Source organism: Pyxicephalus adspersus, chromosome 6, assembly GCF_032062135.1.
Source record: "Pyxicephalus adspersus chromosome 6, UCB_Pads_2.0, whole genome shotgun sequence".
NCBI classification, from domain to species: Eukaryota; Metazoa; Chordata; class Amphibia; order Anura; family Pyxicephalidae; genus Pyxicephalus; species Pyxicephalus adspersus.
The window spans coordinates 26,905,700-26,932,546 of record NC_092863.1 but is presented as its reverse complement, the minus strand read 5'-3'; the positions used below and the strand labels follow the sequence as shown (position 1 = coordinate 26,932,546).

At 36.4% G+C, this 26,847-nt stretch overlaps 1 protein-coding gene across 13 annotated transcripts in view; it reads left to right on the top strand.

Moving 5' to 3' along the window:
* Positions 1-26,569, top strand: part of CDC14B (cell division cycle 14B) — a 93,144-nt gene extending 66,575 nt beyond the window's left edge. For 2 of the 13 annotated variants that reach the window (XM_072414996.1, XM_072415000.1), the window contains exons 3-15: positions 1,195-1,270; positions 2,063-2,155; positions 3,200-3,276; positions 5,828-5,894; positions 7,136-7,198; positions 7,312-7,399; positions 7,912-8,142; positions 9,283-9,421; positions 10,331-10,493; positions 11,930-12,049; positions 13,456-13,556; positions 22,794-22,901; positions 23,948-26,569. In XM_072414996.1, the coding sequence (XP_072271097.1) occupies positions 1,195-1,270; positions 2,063-2,155; positions 3,200-3,276; positions 5,828-5,894; positions 7,136-7,198; positions 7,312-7,399; positions 7,912-8,142; positions 9,283-9,421; positions 10,331-10,493; positions 11,930-12,049; positions 13,456-13,556; positions 22,794-22,901; positions 23,948-23,984 (1,363 nt within the window). In that variant the 3' untranslated portion in view covers positions 23,985-26,569. Of the gene's footprint in view, positions 1-1,194; positions 1,271-2,062; positions 2,156-3,199; positions 3,277-5,827; positions 5,895-7,135; positions 7,199-7,311; positions 7,400-7,911; positions 8,143-9,282; positions 9,422-10,330; positions 10,494-11,929; positions 12,050-13,455; positions 13,557-14,124; positions 14,238-18,848; positions 18,992-22,793; positions 22,902-23,947 lie in introns of those variants that run through there. The other 11 variants (XR_011921343.1, XR_011921342.1, XM_072414998.1 and 8 more) reach the window with 11 other exon arrangements.
* The last annotated feature ends 278 nt before the right edge of the window (positions 26,570-26,847 follow it).

Genomic DNA, 26,847 nt, shown 5'->3' with positions numbered 1-26,847 from the left:
GCCAATTTCCAAACTCTAATATTGGCTACAGAGTTTACTTAATAGCTAGTAGTAAAGTATGGGAGGGAGCATTTCAGCCATTAGGAGAAGAAATTGGGGGAGAATTCCTCAGAGATATGTATATATTAGAACTTAGATTTCATGTGGCTCTGACCATGGTATTTTTTTTTTTTTTTTTTTTTTTTTTTAGTTCTTAGAGTTTATACATTGTGTTGGGTACAAGGATTAACATAATCCTTACATAATTTCCTCTTTTGATTGTGTACATTACAATGGAATTTCCAGGAGCCTTCTGATTAATGATGTGTTACACCAGGATTACTGAATACACCTGTCATATTAGTTTTTCAAATGCTTTAATCTAATATTAATTCTTCCTAACACAGTCATGTAAAGGAAGGAAAGGTGTGTGTTTGTTTTGGTGTTGCATGTATGGCTCCCTGTATCTTAGATGCTGTGTGTATTTTAGCACGTGTTGTACACAATGCCAGTCATCCATATGGAGCATACATTTTCAGTAAATCATACTAACTACATCACACTGCACCATATATACAAATGAATAGGTGTAAACAGAACGATAATGTGGGTCTTTGTCCTGTTTTTACACACAAAGAAAAACATTTTTAATCATATCTTCCCTGAGGGTCTGAATCTGGTGAGCATCGAGATATTTTTAGCTTTTAGGCTGGGTCTACATGGATGTTTTGAAAAAAGGCATGTAAACGTTCCTACTGCGTTTATAAGCGTTTTTATGCACTTTTTTTTAACTTTTTAAAACTTTTTTTAAATGCTGGAAAACGTCTATGCCGCGATTTGCAATGTTTGTCTTAATTTACTTTGGAATGTTTGCCATTTTATGCAAGTTTATCATTTGCAGCTATATTGCAATGCATTTTATGCTGGCTCTTTATAAATTTAAACCATAATAAACATTGCAATTTAATGGTAGAATCGTTAAAAATAATAACGCTGTTATGTACTTTTGTTGTTGTGGCCTGTCAAATATATTCATGCAGACTTATAAATATACTAAATGTCCCACTCTTTAAGTTGATGCATGTCCAATAGTTATCTTTTTAGCAAACAAAGCTCAGTCCATTGTAGATTTAATTAGAAATAAATGAGCTGCTAGTAGTAAGCTATTGTAATCCTTGTTCACATTGTAACGCCATGTATTTGTTTTTCTTGCAGCTTCTATGCGGACTTTGGACCACTTAACTTGGCCATGCTTTATAAATTCTGCTGTAAACTAAATAAGAAAATGAAGGTAGGTTTTGCTGCAAGGCTGAAAGCACACAAGTTAGTAATAGAACTTTTCAGCACAGTTGTGGTGACGTGTGAGCCATTCATGACATTCTTTGCTGTATGGAAAGGAGTATAGGAACTTGAAATTTGTCCCTTATGGCTACATTGTGGATCCTTTACTTTTAACAGCTGCCATGTTAAAGAAACATTTTTTCTCTTTGTAACATGTTTTATTTTTGAAGAAAAAAAGAACTGACATAAACCAAACAAAATACAATGTAAAGCACTAAAAAAAGACATATTCCAAGAGGAGAAAACCAAGGACAACTCCTCAAACATTACAGAAAACCCGTAAATAAAAATCAACAAATTTATTATGGCAGAGGAGTGTGCAAATAGAGAATAAGTCTTGTACCACTAGCACTTCCTCAGACCTTCCTGTCCTACCAAACACTTCGAAGAAAATACATTCCTGACTCCCCAGAACCTGCTACAAACTTATATTGAGAATAGAAGAAAATAATGTGGTGGTGGGGGAAACCACATTGCTATGTACAAAAAACATAGGTTTCATATGGAATCGAGTGGTTACACGAAATTTCCAATACTGAGGTCTCCTCCTGAGAAGTCATTGGAATGAGAAATATGAGGAGGGAAATGGGGTGAGAGAAAAGGAAGAGGGTAGAGGCAAAAATAAGGAGTATCAAAAGATCAATCCAAGGACCATACTGCAGGTTCCCTAAAAGATACAGGAAGGCTTTGGGTGAGAGTTTTCAATTTTGCTATGCTGCTGAATTGCTTTGTTTTGTTTTAGTCCTTTTCATTGACAAAGAAGAAGATTGTTTATTACACCAACCAAGACCAGAAAAAACAAGCCAATGCTGCCTTTTTAATAGGAAGTTATGCTGTAAGTACTGAATTAACACAGCGCTATGGTTGAAGCCTATTTGATAACTTTGCTGGATGTAATGCTTCAAATTCTTACCAGGGAGATTTGAGATTATGTGCTGGAGCATGCTTTTGTGGCAATAATTTTTACAGTACAATAAAATTGGTGACAGATGTCTGCCAGTGTAAACTTCATTGATGAATTGTCAAAATTGGGACCTAGTAATGATGGCATTTGCTTTCTATATTGCCATGGTCTGTCCCACTTCATTAAGGGTTTCCTACCTAGTAAAGTGACAGTAAGGGGTAAAGTACAATTAGTTGAAACTGTGCATCTAATTTCCTGCACAAGTGTAAACGTTCTAACAAAGAGCCCAGAACCCTGCTTAGTTTTGTTGTGCAGTTTATCTTGCTCTGGCATTCAAATCCATTGAAAAGGCTAAAAACACAGCAAAGTATTTATTTGTAAAAACTTTTAAAATATATTAAAAAAAGGAAAAAAAAAAAAAAAAAAAAAAAAAAAAAAAAAAGCCAGGTCTGCCAAAGTTTAGAACAATGTGCATCAGCTATGCAGCTCTGCATTCATAATTTTGTGTATATGGCAGGCTGTAGACAGGTCCTTCATTTAAAAATGATAGTATCTTCTTGCAACAAATGCAATATTATAAATATTGGTACTAAAATTTATTTTTGGAGGGCCATCCATAGCTTTGCAGGAATGCAGATGACTATACAGGTTGACAATCAGGAGTGCTGGATTTTTGTAAATTCTTGATTTTTGTTTTTTTTTCTACTCGCGTCCACACAGAGGGCAGCCTTCCTCTCAAAGCACCCGCGGACATCTGGCACAGTTTAAGTTTATTTTTCTCAATTTGTATTAGTTTTCAATAAATCTCTGAAATGTATTAAATTTTGAGAACTTGGGTGATTGAAGCTTATCAGCATTCAAAGCTATGATTCACCACTTTATTGTATGTATGGCCTGCATATACCAAAATTGTCATAAATGAATGCTAGCTTTTTTATCTGTGAATTGGAAGAATTTTTAAATCTTATTTTCCAGATAATATACTTGATGAAACACCCTGAGGAAACGTATAGAATTTTACTGTTGGGAAATGCTAATTACCTTCCATTCAGGTAAAAATATATATTTTAAAATGTAAATGTCATACTTGCTTTATACTGATTTGTTGTAGTTTTCATACACATGGATTTTGCTTTTCAAAGTAAAAGAAACAATGGGCTTTCCCATAAGGAATCACTTTAAATCATTATGCAACCCGCTTTAAAATTTAGAATCTGGTTTTGCCTTTAGGAATCAGTTGGTGTATGCACAGGATTGTTGGAAGGCATGTTCTGGCTAACTTCAGCCTAGCATGCTGGTTGTTATAGTAATTTATTATCTTAACTGTCCACAAGGTACATGCAGCAGAATCCCCCCCCCCCCCCCCCCCCCCCCAATAATTAAACATAGAAGGCCACATGGAAAAGTGGTAAAAGCTTTAGGAATAGTCATGACGTTTTTGATGTGTTACCATGTAGTGTCCAATTGGTACTTAGGTTTCCCTCAAACCAGAAACATTTCGTCCCATGGTTGATTCCCAAATCCTCAGCCTCTCACTGCTGTCTAATTGCAAATATTAATTTTTGCTGTGTTTTTTTTTTATCATTTTTTTATAAATTTTTTTATATTGAAGGATGTTTCAATAAATAACTACAATAACAATCAGGGTTACAACAAATAACTTAATACAAAATATAAAAAAAAACAGGCACTAAAAAATACACATGAGTAATATAGAATTACACCTTGTTTATAATAACAGCAGTGTCCCACTCCCATACCATTATTAATCACAGGATGATCATTTTCCAACATTCTCAAGGTATAGCAAGAGGTATGTGCAAAAGTACGTTTAAGCTGGTGTTTTACTGAAGGAGTTTGGGTCTCTATGTAAGATTCCCAAATTTCAAATAAATTGTTTCCTTATACAGAAATGCTTCAATCCAGGCCATTCTAAAGACATACCCTAATTTCTTCCTGAAAAGCCCGAGTGTTGGTGGATTTGAATCTAGCCATTTATTCATTATTTCTTTTTTTTTTTTGGCTACTAGGGAAAGAATACCAATACATTCCTACTCCCCCTAGTGATCCTTGCACCCTGTAGATAATAAGTACCTAGGATAGCCCATTCTGGAGTTAGTGCGACATAATTAAGCAAATAGGAAGTAATATAATGAGCCACCTCCTGCTAGAATCTTTTTATTTTCCAGCACTCCCAAAAAGCATGATACAGGTTCGCCTGATCCTGCGAGCATTTCAGACAGATAGAAGTGGTGGCATAGCCCATCAAATATGCACGCTGTGGGAAAATCCACACCCAATGGTAAAGTTTGAGTCATTTCTCTGTACATGGCTGAAGGGATGATAATGCTATTAAGATTTCATTGGCTACCTTATTTTAAAAAAAGATCAGACCATTTACCCAAACCTGTTTGTCTAGTGGAATAGTCCAAATCTAATTTAATTGTTTTGTAATTTTCCGTAATTGCTTTTCTAGAGGGCTTTCCCTTTAACAAAAGAGTATCCAAGGGATTTTTCCAATCCCCGGCAGACAGGGACTTTAATACCCTCGAGGTGTGGGACTGTAACTGCATGAAAACATACACTGTGGATATCAAAAAAGGATATTCAGTGGCCTCCGTTTCAAACTGGAGGGGTGGCTTTGTACTCCCATCCACCAGTGACTTAATAATTAAAGCATGAAAGGTCAGCCACTTCTGTAATAAAGAGAAATAGGCCAAATGTGGGAGGTCCAAGTTACCCCAATATGGTAAGAAAAGAGAAGAATTACTATTCAACAGGTGTTTACCTCTAATCCTATGCCATATCGTCCAACAAGAAAACAGTATCGGGTTTTATACAACTTCCTCTGGGAGCAATTCTTTATGCATGTGCAAAACATATTTTAAATTATTATGCGGTATAAATTGTTAATCTAGTGTGGAGTCAGCATATACCTCAGTATCATGCAGCCAATCCTTAATATATCTCAGAATAGGTGCAGCATTGTGTAGTTCAATGTCAGGGAAATTCACTCCTCCATTCAAGGTCGGTTGTTGCAACACACATAGACTGTCTAGCGCATTTACCTCCCCATATAAAGTCAGAAAAAAAACTTGTTTAAGGCCTTAAAGATTTTTTAAGTACCAAGGGTAAAGATTGGAGGATATACAAAAGCCTTGGGAAAACAATCATTTTTATTAAACTAATCCTCCCTAAATAGGAGAGTATCAGTTTGGACCAATTACTCAACTGTTCAGTGAAAACTCTTTTTTTCTTTGGCAGATGATCTTGCTGGAAACTTTGCACCAAAGATTTTTGCAAGTGAACAGTGGTAAAACTGGTATATGTGATCTATGCCAATGTTGGCAGGGGGCTGCACTCCTATAGGCACTGTGCATGTTCTGCCTGCAAGGATATATGATCCTACCTATCTTCCACCCCCCACTCCACCACACAAAACTTAAAAAAAAAAAAAAAAAGTGTTTTAGATCTGTTAACTAAAATCAGAAACCAATCTGCATTTTAATATATTCTGTTAGAACCACATGGGCAGCGGAAAACAATTTGCTGCATAGCAGTGGTCTGTTAATAAAGACCTGACATGATTGCTTTGTGTTGCAGGGATGCCTCGTTTGGTACCTGTAGTTTTCATCTATCTGTTCTTGACTGTTTCCACGCTGTGCACAAGGTGAGAAGAAATTGCATGTCTTACAGTGAATAACAAAGTTATGTCAATGACGTGTATTGATGTAGCCCACTGCTCTGTAGACAAGCTCAGTTTATTTAAAGTTAACATATCACTGAGAGTTTATGTAACCTACCATTGATAAAATCTTTGTAAAGAATCCTAAGTGCCTGGGTGTAAAGCTGATCTTTCGGGTTAGTAGTTTTACTCACACATGCACATAACTGTGGGACAATTGTCATAACACCTGGGCAGTGTACTTATTCTGGGTCTTTGATCAGAAGGAATTAAAGGCTGAAGGTCAGAGCACCAATCAGGCGAGTTCTATGTTATAGAACCAGGTCAAAGATGGCAGCTAACAAAATCCATCAGTATAGGTCCACCTGCAACATCGTATGGCTTGCAGTTAATGAACTCCTGCTTTGCTTTGTTGATTATATGATGGAGAAGTCATTTTGATGTGTCAGTTTACAGAAATTCTGCTACAAACCTTTAGATTTACCTATGGGTGTTTGCAAAAAATTGCAACAGCAGTGTAGTATGTGGATCAAGCCTTAACAATGAATATATTTTAGTAAATGTGAAAACAGTTAATACAAATCCTTATCTTAAAACTGCATTCCAGGTACATAACACCAAAAAGTGTATCCATAAAAAGGGTATTTTAAAATCATACAGTCAATGCCTAAATCTGATTAGATTGAGTAAAACTGTGAGGGAAGGCAGCACTTTTATTACAACCAGGTATGCTGTATGAAGTTGTACTGACTGGGTGCATGCTGATAGTGTAGCAGCATTACATTACATTCTCCTTTTATTAAACTGCTGGAGGCAGGGAGGGAGACCTAACTGTACTTTTTACCTGAAGAAAAGAAAAGTCAGGTTATTGGCTTGACTGTCCTGTTTGGAATAGATTTTTATGCCCGTTTTAATGAAAAGAACCCCATTGATAAGAATAGATTTCTACAACACATACTAATGTGCTTGCATAAAATGAATAGTAACGGCCCACCTGTCCTAAACTAAGCTTACAGATGCCATAGAAAATTTTGTGATTATTGTATTGCATTGTAACCAGGAACATTACCTGTTGAAATGGTCGTGCTAGATAAATTATTGTTAATTAAATGTGAATTAAAATTATTTTTAACATTTTTCAGTGCTGAAATTTTCTCTAGATGGTACAATTTGGTGTTTTTGATATTTGTAAATTTATCACTCTTTTTATTCTACTTTTTTTGTAGGCTTTGCAGTATGAATTCCTTAATTTTAGAACTTTCGATCTGGTGGAATACCAGCATTATGAGGTGAGATATCTACAATTTATTTAGATAGTGTCCTGGCTAGACATCAGCCTGTACATGAAACTTGAAACACGGCAATCTTTTTGTAATAACTATTTTTTTTCTTTCACATTTAGAGAGCTGAAAATGGAGATTTTAATTGGATAATACCAGAAAAATTTCTAGCTTTTAGCGGACCTCATCAGAAGAGTAAAATAGAAAATGGTATGTAGTTTATTGTAACTTCCATTTAATGAAAAAAAGGCCCACTTTACATCTAGGGGTTGTGTTAACATGGGATGACTTTATGTTGCATTGAAGTTCATTCTGAATGGCATCCCAAGGCACAAATACAATTACATGTACTAGTAGTAATGGACCTGTTGTCAGTTGACTTGCTCCACAATGCATGTACAGTGTTGAGGTAGTGTAAATAAAAATTTTGCCGTGTCGATGCACCAGTGTTGTGGTGCAGTGTCAATGTTGTGTATTGTAACCACCTATGGTCTGGTGTATAAAACCACAGAAGGGGACCTAGGCATCAGACACCCAACTGAAATTGTCTGATACTAAAGCGACCAGAGGCCAAAGATGTTGTAAGGAGGACTCCCTTCCCTTTGTAGAGGTAAGGAGGACTTATTTTTTATGTTTAGAATTACTTCTATAAGCTATAAGTGATGTTTGATTACATTCCACCACCACTTCATGCCAAAAAATCTTTAATTTCCATCTTTCAGGTTACCCTCATCATGCTCCAGAGGCATACTTTCCATACTTCAGAGCACATGACATTTCCACTGTGATTCGGTTAAATAAGAAAATGTATGAATCAAAGCGGTTTACAGACGCTGCCTTTGAGCACCATGACCTTTTCTTTGTTGATGGAAGTACTCCTTGTGATTCTATATTAAAGAAGTTTCTGAACATTTGTGAAAATGCAGAAGGTGCTATAGCTGTACACTGCAAAGGTTTGTACTTGTTTTAAAATTGTACATTTTCTTGATTTCTTTTTTTGTTTGTTATGCCAGCTTGGTTTGAGTTTACATAAAATATCTACTACTTGGATCTTTTTTTTAATGCTTTGCAGCAGTTAGCTAGCTGCTTGCATATTCATTCTGGGTGGAGATAACCCAGAGTTGGAGTCTGGTACTTTTGTATTATTGTGGTGCCATGTCTTAAAAATAACACTAGACAGTAGCTGGTGCTTCTTGTCACTTATACTGTCACAGTCTGTTGAAAGACTCTTCTGGGTGCCTCCAAGTGTTAGGCGCCTGCAGTATTTTAGGTTTAGGAATAGATGACCCATAAATCTATCCATATGTAGCTGTGCAGAAGTATAATGTTATGCCATTTACATTGCCATGATGTATTCACCACCTGCATGATTGTGTGCTTTTGTGGTGTGGGGTTTTAAAAAAATACTTGTATATTTGTTAATGCATTTGAATTCAAATAAATAGATTTCAAGAAATTGGGGAAAGGCTCTTCTATGCTACTTCTAACCCACAATAAAGTGTTGTAAACCCAAAAGAGTGCTTATCTGTGCCACATTTTCTAAAGCCATGAAGTCGATGCAGGTGTCTACATGTTTGAGCACTTGGTGGTGTCTAATGCTTAATTGTAATGGCTTGTTTGGAGGGAGGCTGGGGCAACCATATCAGTAACAATCTATAAATACTTTGCTTTGTGAAACGGCTTTGGAAGTACTTGACATGGCAAGTATCCTGGTGTGCCATAAATAGGCATAACAGACTGCAGATAGACTAATGAAACCAGCGGGAAAGTGCCACATTGCTTATTATCTGGTAACATCTCTCAGCATAACGGTTATGACTGGAACACCCAGCTATGCTGTAAATTAAGCTCTTGGCTTTACCATGCTGCAGAAGCCTTTGAATGAGTCAGAGAGGCAAAGTATTACATAGAACTTTTAGCCTAGTTGCCATTTCTATCCTTGAAGAATATAAATGTGCTTTTTGACCTTAAAGTTCTTTTATATAGGAGGTTGTGCTTTAAGGTAAAAAGATGGTTGGTCACCCTATTTTGTAAACACAAACCAATCTGATGTGTCTGTCTGCTCCTTTTTAATCAATTTTACTATTTTTCAGCTGGTCTAGGGAGGACAGGTACTCTCATAGCATGTTATATGATGAAGCATTACAGAATGACAGCAGCAGAGGCCATTGCTTGGATCCGGATTTGCAGACCTGGTTCTGTGATTGGACCTCAACAGCAGTACCTTGTGGAGTAAGTATTGTCAATTATTAAACACTTGTTTCTTAGTTAAAATCTGAACCCTAAGTATAGCAGTAATTGCAAAATTGTTGCAAACATAGCATTTCAATATGACTTGCTTATTGATGCTCCTGTTAGTGTGAGGGATAGAATTGTATTTTAAATTGAATTTTTCTGGCTTTAAGGTATTGTAATCTTTGTGTGTCTGTTTAGCCAAGTTTGTGCTGCCTATTGGCAAACAAGCAGATTCAAATCTGGTCTAAACATTTCATCTACCTTCCTGATGTACGGACATGCGCAAGTAATTCCAGGCATTTAGAGTCTCTAGATAACTGTAGCAAAATGCGTAGATAACACAAGCGCCCTTGTTCTTGATGTGCCAGTTCACACTACAAATTTGGAACTGGCTGGCTTTTCTCATGATTGGGTGGTGTTTTCAATCTTTCCAATGAAAAATGCTAGTGTCAGTCAGGGCATTCACTAGTGTTGCTAAAACTGCCAGTTGGCATATGCAAAGTGCCAGTGCCTGGAAAAAAAATGCCAGTCAGTGTAGCCTTTTTCCAGCACTTTCAATGTAAATAAACCCAAATTCTTTGACACCACACGATTTAAGCCTGCTTTGTGAACTTCATTTGACCACACACTCTCATTTCTGAATTAATTTCTGGTTTCTTTTATTGGGGTTTCTTGGGGTGCTCCTTTTCGTGCTGGCAATAATGTTTTATGCACTTTTATTGTGAAGCTTGTGCGTTTTAGACTACTTTTCTAGTGAATACAACCACCTCATTAATAACCAGAACATACTTAAACATTGCATTCTAAAAAGTGCCAGGGTTGGATCATTTAGGTATTACCAATTTATTTTCTAATTGCTCCATACCGCCAGTAATTCAACTTTTGTATATTTCACACATTTTACAGCAAACAAATGAGCCTTTGGATGGAAGGAGACGCTTACCGCAAGAAGTGGAGAAAGCAGGAACGTGGAAACAAAGTGTCGATGACATTTATACTTTCTGGAGTAGATGACATTTCTCTTCAAGATGATCTGAGCAAAGCTTCTGGCAAAGAAGACTTTGAACTGGTAATCTTCTGTAAAATATGTCATTAGAATATTTACTGTGGATACCCTTTACAGAGAACAACTTTAAAGTTAAGCTAGGCCTATGTTCAGTCCTCTGTGAACTTTTTAAACTGTACACAAAATTTGTTTTAGACATTATCATCATGGAAACCTCCAGTTGAGGCTTATCAATAAAATTACTGATTAGTTTGGTTAGACGAACATTTCATATCTTTAGGCCAAGTGTCTGCAGATTTCCTCCCCTTCATCCTACATAGGTCAAGCTGCAAACCATTGTGTGATGTAGGCAATGATTTTGGGGTATGTGCTAACTGAGGGAGTTTGGATATTCACATTCGCATCCAACTGTCTTCTAGTTAAGTGGTCCCCAACCTTCTGCAGCTTGTGGATCACTAAATCTATGGACTCCGGACTGAGCATGTGCAGGGAGCCCTGTGTCACTCAAATGTTAAGAAACTTTCCCCAGAGTTACGTCAATATGCCAGAACCCGTGTCTGAGCCTGCGATGGGAAAGTGGCCGGGTAGTGTCCAGAGACACAACCTGCCCACCTACCTGAGCCTGCGATACGTCTAGAAGACATGGTCTGTGGCTCTGGCCGGCCACCCCCCCCCCCCCCCCAGCTTTCTGCCCCGCTAGAGGGTGCATCGGCCAGAGCCTTGGATCACCACTGGGGGGGGGGCTTTGGTAATAATCCTGTTGTTTGCCACTATCTACTGCTCTCCAAAGTTGTGTACATAAATTGGATAATTGTTTTTCAATACAAACCATTCTTGAACAAATTGTATGCAACAAATACCATTTCAACTCACAATGCTGTACATTCTTTAGTGATGCAGAGCTTGGCTGACTGCTGTGCTGACGTCCAGTGTGATAGTTTAAAGATCACAAGTCCACTGGCCATGCATAGTGGTGTTCAAGGTCATTTATTTAATACCTGTACAAATGATGGAAAATGACAGATAATTGTCAAAACTAATCAGTTGTGGTTGTATTGTTACACCCTAGAATCATTGGGGATTGCCCTCTTGTCAGATGCTTTTTGGAAAGTTTGTATTTTTTATGATCTTTTAGTGGCTTATGTATCCGACAACTAACAATATAAGATTAAAAAAAAAAACTTGAATATTTAGAATAAAGTTTAAAATACAATTACATTTTAAAAGAGTTGTCTTATATACATTGCATGTGTTATATAACAATTTTGTACCCTCCTAATCGGTTTGTTTCTCAAAGTACCTCACATCCAAAATGAAGTTTCTGGTTAGGGCAAACTATCACTTTTATTTTTTCCAACGCGTTTCACAAACAAGTCTGATTAGACCACCTATGCTCCTGAGGAATCAAAGAAAAAAAAATGTATACATATGAGTATAATATTAAACAATCACCTCAATATTATCCAAGAGTTGTAACAATTTGCACTTGCATTATACAGCTAGAAGAAACACATCTCCACAGCCATGAACACTGCAACCAGATCACGGCTCCACAAACAATCATGGCGCCAGCCAGAAAAGAATTAGCTGCATCAACAACTGGGGGTCTTAACCAAAAGGTCTTTAAACCGTTGATATAAGTAATTCAAATGTTCAATTGTGTAGGAATCTATTCAGGATTCTAATGTATAAAAAATAGGAAAAAATTCAATCTATACTCCTAAAATAGTGGCCTTGTTTTGAATGTCTGCAAGTAGGTATTGTCCTAATTATATAGTAATACCCAAAGAGATCACTGCACACCAAAGAGTTAAACAGCAAATAAATTATTAACTTTTAGAGAGATATTTGCCTTTTCTTATTTAGATTTCAACAGGCAATGATTTCCTCCATTCAACATGACAGGACCAGCTCCCAGCTTGTAGCAGCTCCGTTTCAAGCCGACCCCACGTGGCTTATATGTTGTGTCCGGTGCAGCTTTGCACGGGATCTGCCTCTGACTCAACGCGCACTTGCAGCGTGAGACGTCAGTCACTTCACCGATCTCTATCTAGTGGAACGCATATTGCGGCCGGCCAGGGAAAGAGATTGGCAACAAAGGGGCGGTGATCAGGGATGATCTTCTACAGTTCCACCCTAGAAGCCGTCCAGCGAGCCATGCTTCTAACTTGGAATGTAAGTATGCATTCCAGAACTCAGATCTCGCTGCTACCTCTGCAATGATGGTTCTTTTGAAAAGCAACAAGGGAATCTAAATAGATTAATAATTCTGCATTCCCACAGGTCCCTAAATGTTGACTGTGGTAATATACATATAGTTAGCCAATATTTAAAAAAAAAAAAAATTAAATGGTTATTACTTTCATCAAAGATCCACTGACATTATCTACGGTTGTTGCATTTAAAGGTTCCAAAGTTACAAGGATCTCTATCCATTTTTGATAAATTACTTTGGACCAATTATCCAAAATAAAATTTCTATTACATTAGCCACTAAAAAATCCCAAAAAATACAAATTATAGAAAAATGTAGTTTAGGGTCCCAGAAATATCCTGTGATGTGGCTGTGTTTGAATTCACAAGCCATCGGGATTAAATCACAAAAAGTTAAGAAAATTGTCAGTTGCTTTATCAATATGTCAGTAATTGTTAATGTAAAAAAAAAATCTAACCTGTGTATGTAGCCAGTGCATGCTTTATTACAATCAATTCAAATCATTATGTACATAACAGCTAAAGGAAATTCAGTGGCATTTATTTCTCCTACAATTCTCGGGCACCAAATCAATCACTGCACAAATTCAATTTTATACTGAACTGCTGCTGTAGATGGGGAAAAGCCTTGTTTCATGAACTTCTTTATTTCTTCAATGTTACATTCCAACTATTACATGTCAAGAAGTAGTGTTTTACCCTTTGGACAATATGCATACCTATTTATTCTAAAGCCGTTCTTTTATATTTATATTCATGTTAAATTTATTAGTATTGGTTTTTATTTATTTTTTTTTAACTCTTTTTACAGTACAGTGATGATGAAGAAACCAATAGTATGACACAGGGTGATAGGCTCCGCGCCCTTAAGTGCAAGCGACAGACAAGAATGCCATCTGCTGCTCCTTTGTCGTAAGTTTGTCTTATTGATAGTTTTTTTTTTTTTTTTTTGGCCATGCTTTTTTTTTTTTTTTTTTTTTTTTTTTACTATATTCTTTATTGAGGAATGTAGTGCTTACTTGTCTTTCCTAACTGCTGTTCCTCCTAATGGTTTGAGTCTGTGTCTGTAGCCATTCTTTGACCAGCTTATTGTCCTCCACGTTGTCTCCAAAAAGCATAAGCTTAATATTATGGGCTCAATTACATTTCAGGTATCTACCGCTGGAATCCACAGAGGTATGGGATAATGTAGCTTGGGGCGTGTGAAGCTTAGTTATGTCACAACTGCCATGGGAAAAAGGGTGGATTTTCTTAGTAGCTCCTGTAAAGCTTTGACAGTCTGATCAGAAGATAGAGTTTAGATTATTCCATTTGTAGTCCAATTGTATTCTAACTTTGCTTTAAAAAATGTAATTAAAAACATATGTGTAAAAAAACTACACTTGCTGTTCTTTGCTATCCACCGACATCTTCAGTTCTTTTAAAGTCTTCTTACCTCTTTTTCGTTACTGGCAGATTTCATCTTTTACTTTTATTCCAGCCTTCCAACCCCCAAAAAAACATATCCTCACAATCTGAAGTAGAGGCTGGTCTTCTATCCTGGGATGCAATGTTCTTCCTCACTCACAGGTTTCATTTCTTCAACTTTATTTTGTATGTTGAACTGGGGGGGAAGGGGGCACCAATGAAAAAAAAAATTTGTTTTTGTGTGAGAAAATAAAAATGATTATACATTTTACAGCTTAAAAATTACCTACACTTTCTACATTTGATAAAAATGGCAAGTAAGCATGAAGCGTTTTCTTCTGTTTTTATATGGAAGTATCGTAATCTCTCTTGTGTTTACTGTCACTGACCATTGTTGGTTTATGTAGTGATTTAATCATTTCCTTTAGGAAGCAGTTTTCCTAAATCTTTTAGATCAGAAACTGGAAAACGGAGAGAAAGGACTGGGGATTTTTGTGACTATACTTCAAAATATGTTTAATATGAATACTTATGTTCCATATAAAAAGGTAGTACATTAATAGGCAATGTTAATAAAAACACAAACAAAAACGCCAGGTTTATTATACACAGGCCACCTGACAGGATATTATTCGTGGGAGTAATAATTGTTTCAATTCCGACACATTTCGCCCACCGGGCTTCATCAGATGGCTAGGTGGCTGCACGGTATACTAAGGCTGTCAGATCAGAGCAGTGGTGAGTGTGCGGCAATTCATTTTTCAATGAATTGCCTCACACTCACCACTGCTCTGATCTGACAGCCTTAGTATAACTTGCAGCCATCTAGCCGTCTGAATAACTGTGAAAGAAATTTATATCTTAAGGAATGCCTGAACACAACTAATGAATCACCATTTTTCATTTGAAAGGTCTCTACATGTTCCCTAAGGAAGCCTGGTGGGCGAAACGCATCGGCGTTGAGACAATTATCATTACCACAAATAATATCCTGTCAGGTTGCCTAAGGATATTAAACCTGGTGCTTTTTTTGTGTGTTTATTAACATTGCATAATATGGTACTACGTTTTTATATGGAACATAAGTATTCATAATAAACATATTTTGAAGTAAAGCCACAAAAAAACCCCAGTCCTTTCTCTCTGTTTTCCTGTTTATGATATATTACCTCTGGGGTAGGGAAACAATACACTTATTAAGCAATAAGAGTTATGCATTTTCCTCTCTCCTATTTTTAAAGATCAGAAGTCTATATTTGATTTATATCCTAAACATTTATGCTTGTTTTAATGGATATGCAAAAATCTCGATATCTGATGGTTTTGATAAATTATAAGTAAAAGTTTTTAATTTTTTTTTAATATACCACCAGCTACATACTCCTCTTTACTCCACTTCCCTTTCTCCTACAGTGGGATGTTTGCTTGATAGCCAACTGAACACCAGACACCAGCAATGTCACATGTAACCTCCAGTAAAGAGTGACATAGAGCTTAAAGAGGAACTAAACTCAAAGGGTCCCCCAAAACAAAAGGAATACATTTACCTTCAATCCTGGGAGGCTTTTCGCTCGCATTCATTCTCAGTCGCCTAGCCCTAGCCGATTGAGAATTAGGGGGCGAGGCTGCACCCTTTTTTTTTTTTTTTTTTTTTTTTTTTTTTTTTTTTTATATATAACAGTTGTTGCATTTAAAAAAACAAAAAAATAACAGAATTGTTACCTTACAGGTAGACAACCCTTTTATGTAAAGTGAAAATTCTGAGTTTAGGTATGCTTTAACACATGATTTCTTTAGCAGCGGAGTTTTGGAAAAGGCAAAAAATGAGAAACACACAAGCTGACTTTGAAGTTACTGTTTTTAAATAAACTGTTAAAATTGAGCACGAATACCTGATCTAATAATCCTACCTCAAATCTGACTGCTTCCACCAATGCACCCCATGCAGCTTTTTTGTTGTGTGATCTTTCTGGGGAAATGGTTATGGGAGATGTTTTGCATACTGATAAGAGGAGGCAGAGATACTAGACATCATAAGTTACTAAAAGTAATCAAGTAGTCTTGGGTTTAGCATATGGTGCTGTATTTAGGTAGATTAAAGAATTGCCCAATGTGTACATTTATTCACATCCACTGGCTCTTTAGAACAACTGATAATCCCCATATGGCATATCCAAATCATTTTTTGTACTACCTTCTACCAATGTTCCTTGTTTGTCTGCATGTTTTTAAAGAATGCCAAACTTGCTGATTTTTTATTTTGGTTAATCTAGAAAAAATTTTTTTTTATTTTATTTGTTCCAGCTATGTTTTTAAATTCTTACACTAGCCATTATCATCAAATGTGTATTTGTCAGACTACACTATGGTGAAGATGCTTTATGTGAATGATTTGTAATTGCTTTTATTATATAATTTACAATTTTAACAATGGTAAACTACCATAAAGGGAGTAAGTTACAAATCCTAATGTAGACTCATTAACTGGTTACACAAGTATCAAACATGACATTGATTAACAAGTGTTGAAGTTATCAGCCATTGTCATCAAATCTGTGTAGGTACCTTGTGTTGCCTGCAAGTTCCTGTGCTAGTTTTCATTGATGATCCTTGTACCCTTGTAGAGCTCCATGAATCTTTAGACTCTACATCAGCCTGTGACTTCTAACCAAACTGAAATTAACTTTTGTATTCATTCTGTGACAAAACAGGAAGGGACAGCACTCTCATGTGCTCATGTACAGCCTGGGCCTTTAATCCAACAGGGTTACATAGAGACATGGGGATTGGAATATTCAGTATTTCAGGCCTTATTTAACTTGCACAGTTTAGGCTTGAGAAGGCTGAATTTAAAATCATAACTGCTATCATTGAATTTAGATTTTGGTGTGTATTTCTTGCAACCATCTAATGTTTAATTTTAAAGTGAACCTGTGCTCACTAAAGTATAAACATTTGGATCAAGCATTAAGCACTTTAAACAAACCTTGACTTGTGGTGGTCTTTGCATTACTGCTATTACAATCCACTAGAGAGATCATGTGTGCTTGTTTTGGGGCTCCTCCATGCGTTGTTGAGAATTTGTAATTTGTGGAAGTGGAAAAGTGGAATTTGCACATTTTAAGGAGGGGGAAAAAAGGTGGGTGAGGAGATTAAAAGGAGATCTTCTGCCTTGTTAGGGAATGGGGAGTATTCCAGATTACATTCCCCAGATCTGGCTGGTAAGAGGATGTAACCCTTATTTAGACAAGTGGGAAGGGGACACCACAAAAAAGCAGGTCTTGTTTTTTGGCCACAAAGTCTGAACACAGGTGCACTTTGAAATTTCATAACATTTTTTCTTTGTTTTTACTTTTATTGTTACATATTGTGTAATTTAAATCGTATGATTTAAAATATACAACAAACAAATTTGAGTAATATAAAATTATTAAAAATTTTATAAAATGGTCACCCAAAGCGTGACATTTGTGTTCTTGTTAGAATAATACTAACAATGTTTTTTATGTTGCAGTGAGTGTGCACCTGTTTTGTTTAAACTTGTTTTTCTATTGTGCAAGAGTAAATGTCACCTAACAACACATTGAAATAGGATTAACCTTTGAATGTTTTATGTGAATCTGTTGCTAGGTTATGAACAGCTAACCATTTACATATTTTTAACAAGCGGTCAATCTTTTAAACAAGCTCTCTGTGATGTTGTAGCTGTAGACATTAGAACATTCTTAACTGTCCAGTGAAGAGATCCAGTGAAATTGTCCAGGTGTGGTCTCAGAACTCTTGTCTGCAGCTACAGATCTCAATAGGAGCCTGTTTTTAAGCATTTTATCATTTGTAAAAAAAAAAATATACAAATAACTGGCCATAGTTTTATTTTTATTTTTTTACAGTGTTGTCTTTGTTCTCTATATATTGTCCCAAGTCGGCCCATTAACTTTCACAATGGCTTTGAAAAGTCTGAGCTCTCCAGTCAACTTTTGAGGGCCATGAGCTATAAAAAAATGTTTAAGATTTCCTAGTTAACTCTACAGTGCAGTTTGTTACTTAGTTCACTATCCATGCTCACACTTTTGTAAACCTACACATGTAATATGTTGGTCTAAAAATTAGGAATATTGAATAAACCCAGCCATGATGTATGTTCTAAGCGTTAAAGTTCATGTTAGCCAAGGAGGGTTATTTGGATGCAGCAAACATCTAGATGCTGTGGACCTTCAATTTTAGAACAGAAAAATACTAAGACCTGGAAATAGGTTTTCTAAACCCAATGCTTTTTTGTAGTACATGGTTCTTGCAAATATTTTTAAATCCAAAACACAATCTGAGATTATTGCTTCTTGCAAGTTATTGAGGTAGCTGCATTTTTTTTTTCTCTTTTTAGGCTTTATTTTGTCAACTGTTTTGCAAATAACACTTGGGTGGCTACATTTACTCCTACACTGTAACTATAAAAGGAGCAATGCTTGTCACCCAGGCTGGACATCTTCATTGGATGAGTAGACTAGTAGTTTACAGAAGAAGATAATAGTATTGCTTGCAATACTTGCACTCACCAGAAATACAGTGTCCTTGTCACTTCCTGTAAGATCAATCAGTATTTTTTTTACTTGCTATAGATATACTTGTCCTAAAAATCGAAAACTTATGCAGCAATCCCAAGCAAAGCTATCTGTGTACTTACATATGTGGCCCTCAAAGATTTGACTGTGCAGATCAAGCACATATTGCTGCTAATGCACCATCAACTTCCTTGCTTCTCCATCTGCATTTTTGTTCTTCCATCTTTTCCCCTTTTAGATGGGCCCTAGCTATGCTGTTCACTACATTGTGTGGCATTGTCACCTGGTGGATTTTATGGGGCTCCCCTGTGCCCTTCCCGCTATTCTGTTTTGATGGTTTAAGAACATAGTAGTCTTCAGGACCATGGCAAAATGGCTGGTGTAAGTGTCCCATTAGATATGTTCTGTCTGTTTATTTGTGTCCCCTGCATGAGCTGTGTCCGCTTTCCCCTGCTTTGTTTTCTTTCGCTACTGTTTTAACATACCATATTTTAAATTATGTGCTGTGAAACTTTCCACCAACATCCCTAGATGGCCATAGGGCCACAGTAATGGGGAGTGTGTCAGCAAGAAAGAATTGGCCTAAACTAGTCGTTGCAATGTTTTTTTATGCAGTCTATATCTTTGTTGGAAAGATTTACTCTCCCTTCCTGGGTGGTGGGGAATATACCCTAAAAGAGGAGGAAGTTGTACCTGTGAGCTGTTCTTAGAAAAAGTGTTTCTGCTAAATCTCTCATTAATGTCGGGGTACAAACAGCATAACAAACCCTTAACCCTACAATACACTATCCAAAACTTAAAAGAAAAATGGCTGGAGGTACACTTTAATCGTTCATTGTGATTATACATTTTGAAACTTTAGATTTCAGTAAGAGATCAATCGCATCCTCAAACATCCTTATTTTTGTCAGAGGAACATGTGCACTTACCTGTGCATGTAGTGTCCCATGCCCTGTTAGGATTATTCCTGTTTATGAAAAGGAAATCAAATCAAAAGATTCAGTAGTCGGCTTCTGGAGTTACCATGCCCTGCCTTCCATGATTGCTGTAAGAGATGTATACAATCTGTAGGTCCTGTTGACTTGTTGTATGACACTCTTGGCATTGGTGTTTTTAAATTTTATCATCTGTGTCTTCTGCAGTTTTGTGCTGTAGAAAACCCATACTGTTTGTTGAAGTTCATTGAAAATGTTAATAAAAACGTTAGAAAGTTTGGTATGTGATCAGTTTCTAAGGGATAGAATTCATGACTACTTAGGTAGTGTTGCCGAGCCTGGACATTTATAGATAAGAAGAGGATGAAGAGAAAAGTGGCTCTTTAAGGCAATATTTTTATAAAATCGTTTATTTATATTCAATAAATATATTAACATACACACATATATGGTTTTAGTACTCTGACATTATGACTCTAGATACATTACATCAGGTTGGTTATAATGTACACCAACCCCAGTGGAGTGAGGGTCAATACAGGTAATTTTCCTGTTATTTGGTCTCTTCCTGACACGTTTCGCCCTCGTGGGATTCCTCCGGTAATTGAGACATTGGTATATTGACCTGGTAGCGATGTAAATGAAAAGGATAGAAGATTAGTAATTGAACTTGTACCCAAATGCCAGAATTGTACAAAAGGAGGGGGGGGTGGTCTGAATACATTACTAATGTACATTATAACAAACCCGATGAAACAACATTTTGATCTTGAATCTAGATATGAGTACTAAAACCATATATGTGTGTATGTTAATACATTTATTTTATTTGACTGAATATAAATAAAAGATTGTATTCCATTTGTTAAAAATATTGCCTTAAAGAGCAACTTTTCTCTTCATCCTCCTTTTATCTATTAAAAAGTATGCACACATTCCAATTTTTCTCCCCCGTGTAAAGTCGACCGCTAAGGCTGTGTACACATGTTAGACTTCTGTTTGAAAGGATTTTTCACGATCCTTTCAAATGACAAAGGACTGAATAATGCATGAATGATAGTTGTACATACAGCAACGTTCGGGTCTATAGAGAAGGGGGAGAAAAAGCAAGCTATACTATCTCTCCTTCATTTGCATTGCGGTTGCACATTATTCATGGATCCGCCATATATAATTTCTAGTCCTGAAACAATAATCGGATGAGAACTGTGTATGTAGTCTTGCTCACTTTTGACCAGTGAAACTTTCAGGGATGGATGATGTTGTCTTGTCTCTGCTGCTGAGCAGGAAAAAACGGATGTTTTGAATCTGTTTTTTTAAACATATGATTTATATTCGGTACCTCTTGAATTAAGACAGACATATAAATCAGACCGGCATTATTAAACTACAGATAAAAATAATATTTATAGCATTTTCTGTTCATTGATATCAGGAGGTGGGGGATTAAATATATACCACTTAATTTAAAGGAAACCTATGCAGAGATTGGTAAATATGATTCCTTTGTCTTCTATTAAGGGAAAACCGATCCATTGTTTTTCTAGCCTCACCACCTGCACTTACCAGATTTTTCTTCCTTCTACCAATCTTTTCAGCTGCCAGGAGTAGAAGTTAGCCAACCCTGCCCGTGTAAGCTCCAAGTTGTAAATTGCACTGGATCAGAACATTTCCCCATACCTATGTGACAGCGTTGGGTATCTGAGCAGTCAATCCCTGGCATATTTGCGTTAGGGGGATGCATACAGCATGTCCTCCATACCCAGAATCTGAGTATGTTTCTTGGCTTGCATTTATAATGCCTAGGTGCTATTAAAAAGTGTGTGTCAAATCACAAACCTCTACCTTGTATTTCCCTATCCTAGATTTTCAACAAATTAATGACGCCTTTTTTTTTAGTATGTTTTTATGCTACAGTCTGTCATGGATTGTTGCATTGGAAGTGTGACATTACTGAGGAGCAAAAGAGATTGGCATCTCATCTGCTGTACTCTAATTTACACCTCATTTTCCCTTCAACCCTTGGGCAATCACTGGACCATTCTGCAAGGCTTCATTATCTAGACAGGGTGCAGATGATATTTTCAGCATGTGGTATAGTCAACGACACCTCCAGTAGCCCCTCCCTGCCTAGGTTATCCTAGTTGTGTACCCAAAAAGCCGCCTTATGAATCATTTTACCAAGTCATACTTTGATGCAGAGAATAACTTCCAATGGTAACAAAAATAATTTAGTTTAGGGAAGACTATTTTAGATGAGCTTTTTATATGTTTTGAATTAGTCAAATACCCTTGAACTCCAGATCTGAATTGAGCAGTAAGCCATGTTCTAGTACCTAGAAAACTTCAGCTGGTAGGGTTTTGGACATGCAAGACCTGGGTTGTTAGAGAGGGAAATGGAGGTAAAATAAAAATGATGTTTTGTAGACGTAGGACAAGTCTGGAACAACTGCAGTTGATATTCCTTGAGTGGAACATATGGTTAAATAACTTCGGTTAGGATTATTGTCCCACTTCAAAAAGAGGGGATAAATATATAATTGACTACTTAATGGGTTATAGGTGTGATACAAACCGGTTTAAATACATTGTCAAGACACCTGATATGTCCATGTCCTTTCTGGGTCAGTAGCTGTAAAGATAAGCAAATATTTAGATGACGATACCAGAGCCTTGCATAAAAATACCTCTTTATCCCTTTATGCCCATGTATTATAATATATTGTTGTTATATTATTTTGACGAGCATGTACTGCTGGAAACAGTAGCTTATATTTGTATAAGCCCTTTTCATCTTATTTTAAACCCACACCATCTCCATACCAGCAAATCCAGATCTTATTTCTTAGCTTTACCAACTTTTGTGATATAAAATTGCAGAATCTTGACTTCACCAGTTTCAGCTGACCTTTCTGGCTGTTTAAAGTCTTTTCAAGACCTGGCGAGCACCAAGACAAATGTTTTACAATGAAATTTCAATAGTCAATAGAGTAGTGGACAACTAACTTCTGTATAAAAAAAGGCTGATAACCATGCAAAATATTGGGTGGAAGTATAGATTGACTTATTACTCTTTTGAGACAAAAGACCCATTAGAAAAAATACTTCCCCAATGCTTAAGTGGATTTTTTTGAAAGCTTAGTTTCTGATGCTGGATTTGTTGGTCCATGTTAAAACCTCATCTTATGTTTGCACATAAGGTGTGTGTTATTCGAGCCACATCATTGTATTTTATTTTGAACTTTCAGAGTAATTCTGCAGTCCAGTGTGCAAAACCCCAGATCAGTTTTAACTGGCAGTTCATGGTTTACAAAAAGGTCAACCAGGTCTTCTGCAGGGAGCAGCACATTGAGAGGGTAAGCTTGTACTTCCCATCCCAGAATGACAATGGTCAGTTGGTCTTAAGAGGCTTGTGGAGACCTGGTATAGGCATTGCTTCTAACCTGTTAGAAATCTTTTTCCCCTTTCTGTTTACATTTGGCTCTTGAGGAATATTCAGTGCCAAAACAATACTGTATATGTAAACTTTGTGTATGTCAGCTGAAAACCAGATTTTTAATGTTTTTGGTATTAAGTCTATGGCCTTAATGTTCTTAAGGAGGTCTCAGATATTTAGGTAAAAAATACATTTTTTAAAAAAATTCAAGTTTTTAACCTCGTACTGTAGTGTTTTTTTCTCCATCTATGTAGGATGATGCTTTCAAACTATTAAATACTTGTTAGATTTTTTTATGGAATGCTGCACAAAGGATATTCCCTTTTATCTGTGGAACAAGTCTTTTGGTGTGCTTGCTTACAACATGTCGAATGACTGCCATATAGAATAACTTATATTGTCTATCAGTACCCTTCCAACCGGGTGCTTTTTATTTTCTATTAGTACTACATGCTTTCTAAAAACTTTAGTTGTACTCATGTTTAATCATTTTATTTCTTTGCTTTACCTGAATTCATCTTAAATCATTGACTCCTCCTTAAAATTTCTCACAATTAAGCTTTTGCTTGTTTCATTACTTGTTACAATTCTTTCTACTTTCCCCACAGCGTGATTCCTGAGCAGAAGAAAAGGATTGCATTGCACCAAATGCGCTTAATGAAATTATGGTCCTTGCCAGGCTCTGCTGCTCTTTGCCTGCAATATGTGCTAGAACAGCTCTTTCAGCCTTCCTAAATCCACTTGTCTGTGCCACTTTTACACTAATACAGCAATATGTGATTGGAAATCAAATCCCCAATCTCTTGTTTATTGCTTTTATTTCAAAGTGTAATTTTTTCCTTACTAGTGTGATTTTTGTTTGTTTTTGTACAATTTAATTTTGGAATGTCACCAAACCTTAGTAATTTTTTTTTGTGTGTCATTGTTTTGGATTCTAATCGGTTACACATTTTTTTTATTTAATAGCCACACTATTCCTCGTGCTCGGACAGTGCTACGATAAATGCGACCAGCTGCAACTGAAGACTTTAAAATGATGCAGGAAAAATTATCTTTAGAAGAAAAGGGACTTCCCAGATTATAGAATACATAACCTCAGTTTGCCTTTATTTACCCCCCCCCCCCTTTAAAGGATCCACTGTTATACATCTGCTTCCTCACCAGAAGCCAGAACTATCCAGATCATGAACCTATTGCATTCTCGATGTCCAGTGCGCATTAGATGCTCCAGCATGCAGTAGAGCGCTGCTAACAAAGCATGTATATTGCAATGGCAATCATTTGGTGTATTTCAGTGGGACCTTAGTTACTATCTTACCCGGCATACGATGATCATCTGCGTGCTCAAGGGATTTTACGTCAGACCACACATTCCATTTTCCTGTCGTTTTATTTTTCCTTGTTTTAAAAGGAGACTTTTCACAATATATGCTGTGTGTGTGTGTGTATATACTTAACACAATCATTGGATCAATCGTGACACCAAAGGACATTTTCTTTTGTTTTACGTGGAAGAAGGCTTTCCTGAGAATGTAGTAATTACTGCTGGGACCCCAAGTAGTAGAACGTGTAACTGGAAACCTTTCAACTCAAGTCATTTGTTCATTTAAAGATTGAATGATGTTGGGACTAATGTCATTTGGCCTAAAATTTTTATCGACAGATTTTATACAGTCAAAATCAATATTTTTCCAATGTTGCTTTTGTTTTAAAACTTTGTATCGGATGATAACTAACAAATCAAAGGTTTCTTTTAAATCCTTTTTAGTATTTTTTTTTTTTTTTTTTTTTAGGGAAGGATTACTACATTTGTTAGATTCACAGTGTATCTAGCACACTAGAAAATGAAATGCTAGTTTTATTAGCATTAAAGTGAGAAAAGCTTTGTGACCATGACTGTACCTTTTGTTATGGGAGGCCAGAAACATTTTTGGTTTAAATCCTTAGAAAAATATGAATCAAATATCTTGTTATAAAGAAAATTGACCCAATATAGTTTGCGATTACTATTTGCAGCATAACTATCAGTTTTAAAGCTGTAAAGCTTTTTTTTTGGGGGGGGGGGGGGGCTAGCTTTTATTACAGCACATGGTCTGTAAGAATTGTTTAATATTCAGACTAATAACCCTAGCTTTCTGTGCCCAATGTACCTGGTTTAGCCAATATCCCCCACTAGTTCTTCCAGGTACACCCACATGATGTATGGTGCAATGTAGACCTCCCCTCTCTGTTCTGTTAGTCATGATCAATATTTTTCCTAATAGGAGATATGTATGTAAAAAGTGTCCCAAGGTGGCTTTTTTAAGTACACCACTGTTATAAGTGCTAAATACTTATGTTAGGACAGTGCTTAGGATCTTATAGTGTTAATTTCCACCTCCTTTGACAGTGTTGTAACTTTGTCATTTGTGGTTTGAATTTAGGGGTGAACACTGCCTCTACTGTACATAAAAAAATGGGCTCCAATGGGCAGTAGGGAAGTGCAGCAAGGATAAGTATAGGCAGTAGAAGGGTATTCCTCCAAAATGCTTTGCAATCCTTTTCAGCAAGGCCTTAGTCATGGGTTGCTTATGCTGCCTACATGCCATGATGACTGACTTTTTACATGAAGGCTTATAAAAAGTACTTCCAAGATCAATGGTATTTTAAATTGTAATAACACATTGGATTTCAGGTAATTGTCTCTGCTGCTTTTTTTTACTTTATGCCAAGGTAATTACATGTGCCCAAAGTATAGGTCAGTAGATCATAATTTAGCATTTTGTTACTAATTAAAATGCCATGGACAGCATAGTAGTAAATAGGTCTGCACCCCCTGCATTACATTTAAAAGTTTAATCACATTTAATTAGCAATTCTATTGTATAGATATACAAAGGTTATTTACAGGATGAAATATTTAGATTGTGAGTGGGATTCACACATCCTAATTACATGAACCTTTCCATGTTGAAGGAAAATCCCATACAGAGAGAGTCCTGGGGTACAATACCAATATCTGGGGAAAAATAATTGTAGCAGCCATTAAATTAGAAAACTTTTGCTCCCCTTACACTGTGCAGTGTGTACTATCAAGTTTTGAAACCTACTGCCTGCATCTTTTCTGCAATTCAGTGCTTAGGATCAGAAGGCTAGGAAACATGCTCATCAGTCTAAGGATGTTTGGCTTGCTAAGAGATTGCAATTACTAAAAACGATAGTTACAGCCCTTTTTTTTAGAGGGGCGTCGCCAAGTAAACATTTGGCCAATGGAGCAAATAAAATACATACTGTTTTTGTTAGAAGGCAAGCCCCGGCCTACAGCTTTTGGATTTTTTTTTATAGGAATCCAAAAAAGTGGTAAACTAATGTTGTTTCTGTTGTGCATTGTGCTATTTAGCACAAGCAACTTCATAATTTTTTCTTTTCTGTGTGTATATAAATTTTTTTTAAATTTTATTTTATTTTTTTTTGGATTATGCCCCCCTTTCTGAAAGTAAGAAAAGCTCTAGCAGTAATATTCACCCCCCAAATGGGATTTCTTACCAAGTTGTCCCAAGATAGGCAGATTGGTAGACACTCGTTTTTTTTTTTTTTTGTTTGTTTTTTAAGCAGCTGAAAGTAAACTCGTAAATGAGAGCCAATACTGCAAAACTAGAAGTACAACTGCACTAAATGGATTTAGAGAAAACTAAAACTGCTATGAGTGATTTAAAGGTGAGAGGAGGTACTTTTATTTAACAATTTATTAATAAAGAAATGGCGGACCTGATAATGTTCCTGAGGTTCTACTGAGGCTTTGCTTGTGCATGCATATACCATTAGTTTGGAAATAAGTCCCATATCAAAGATGGGGGAGGAAATTGGGCACATGTGTAACATTTTGG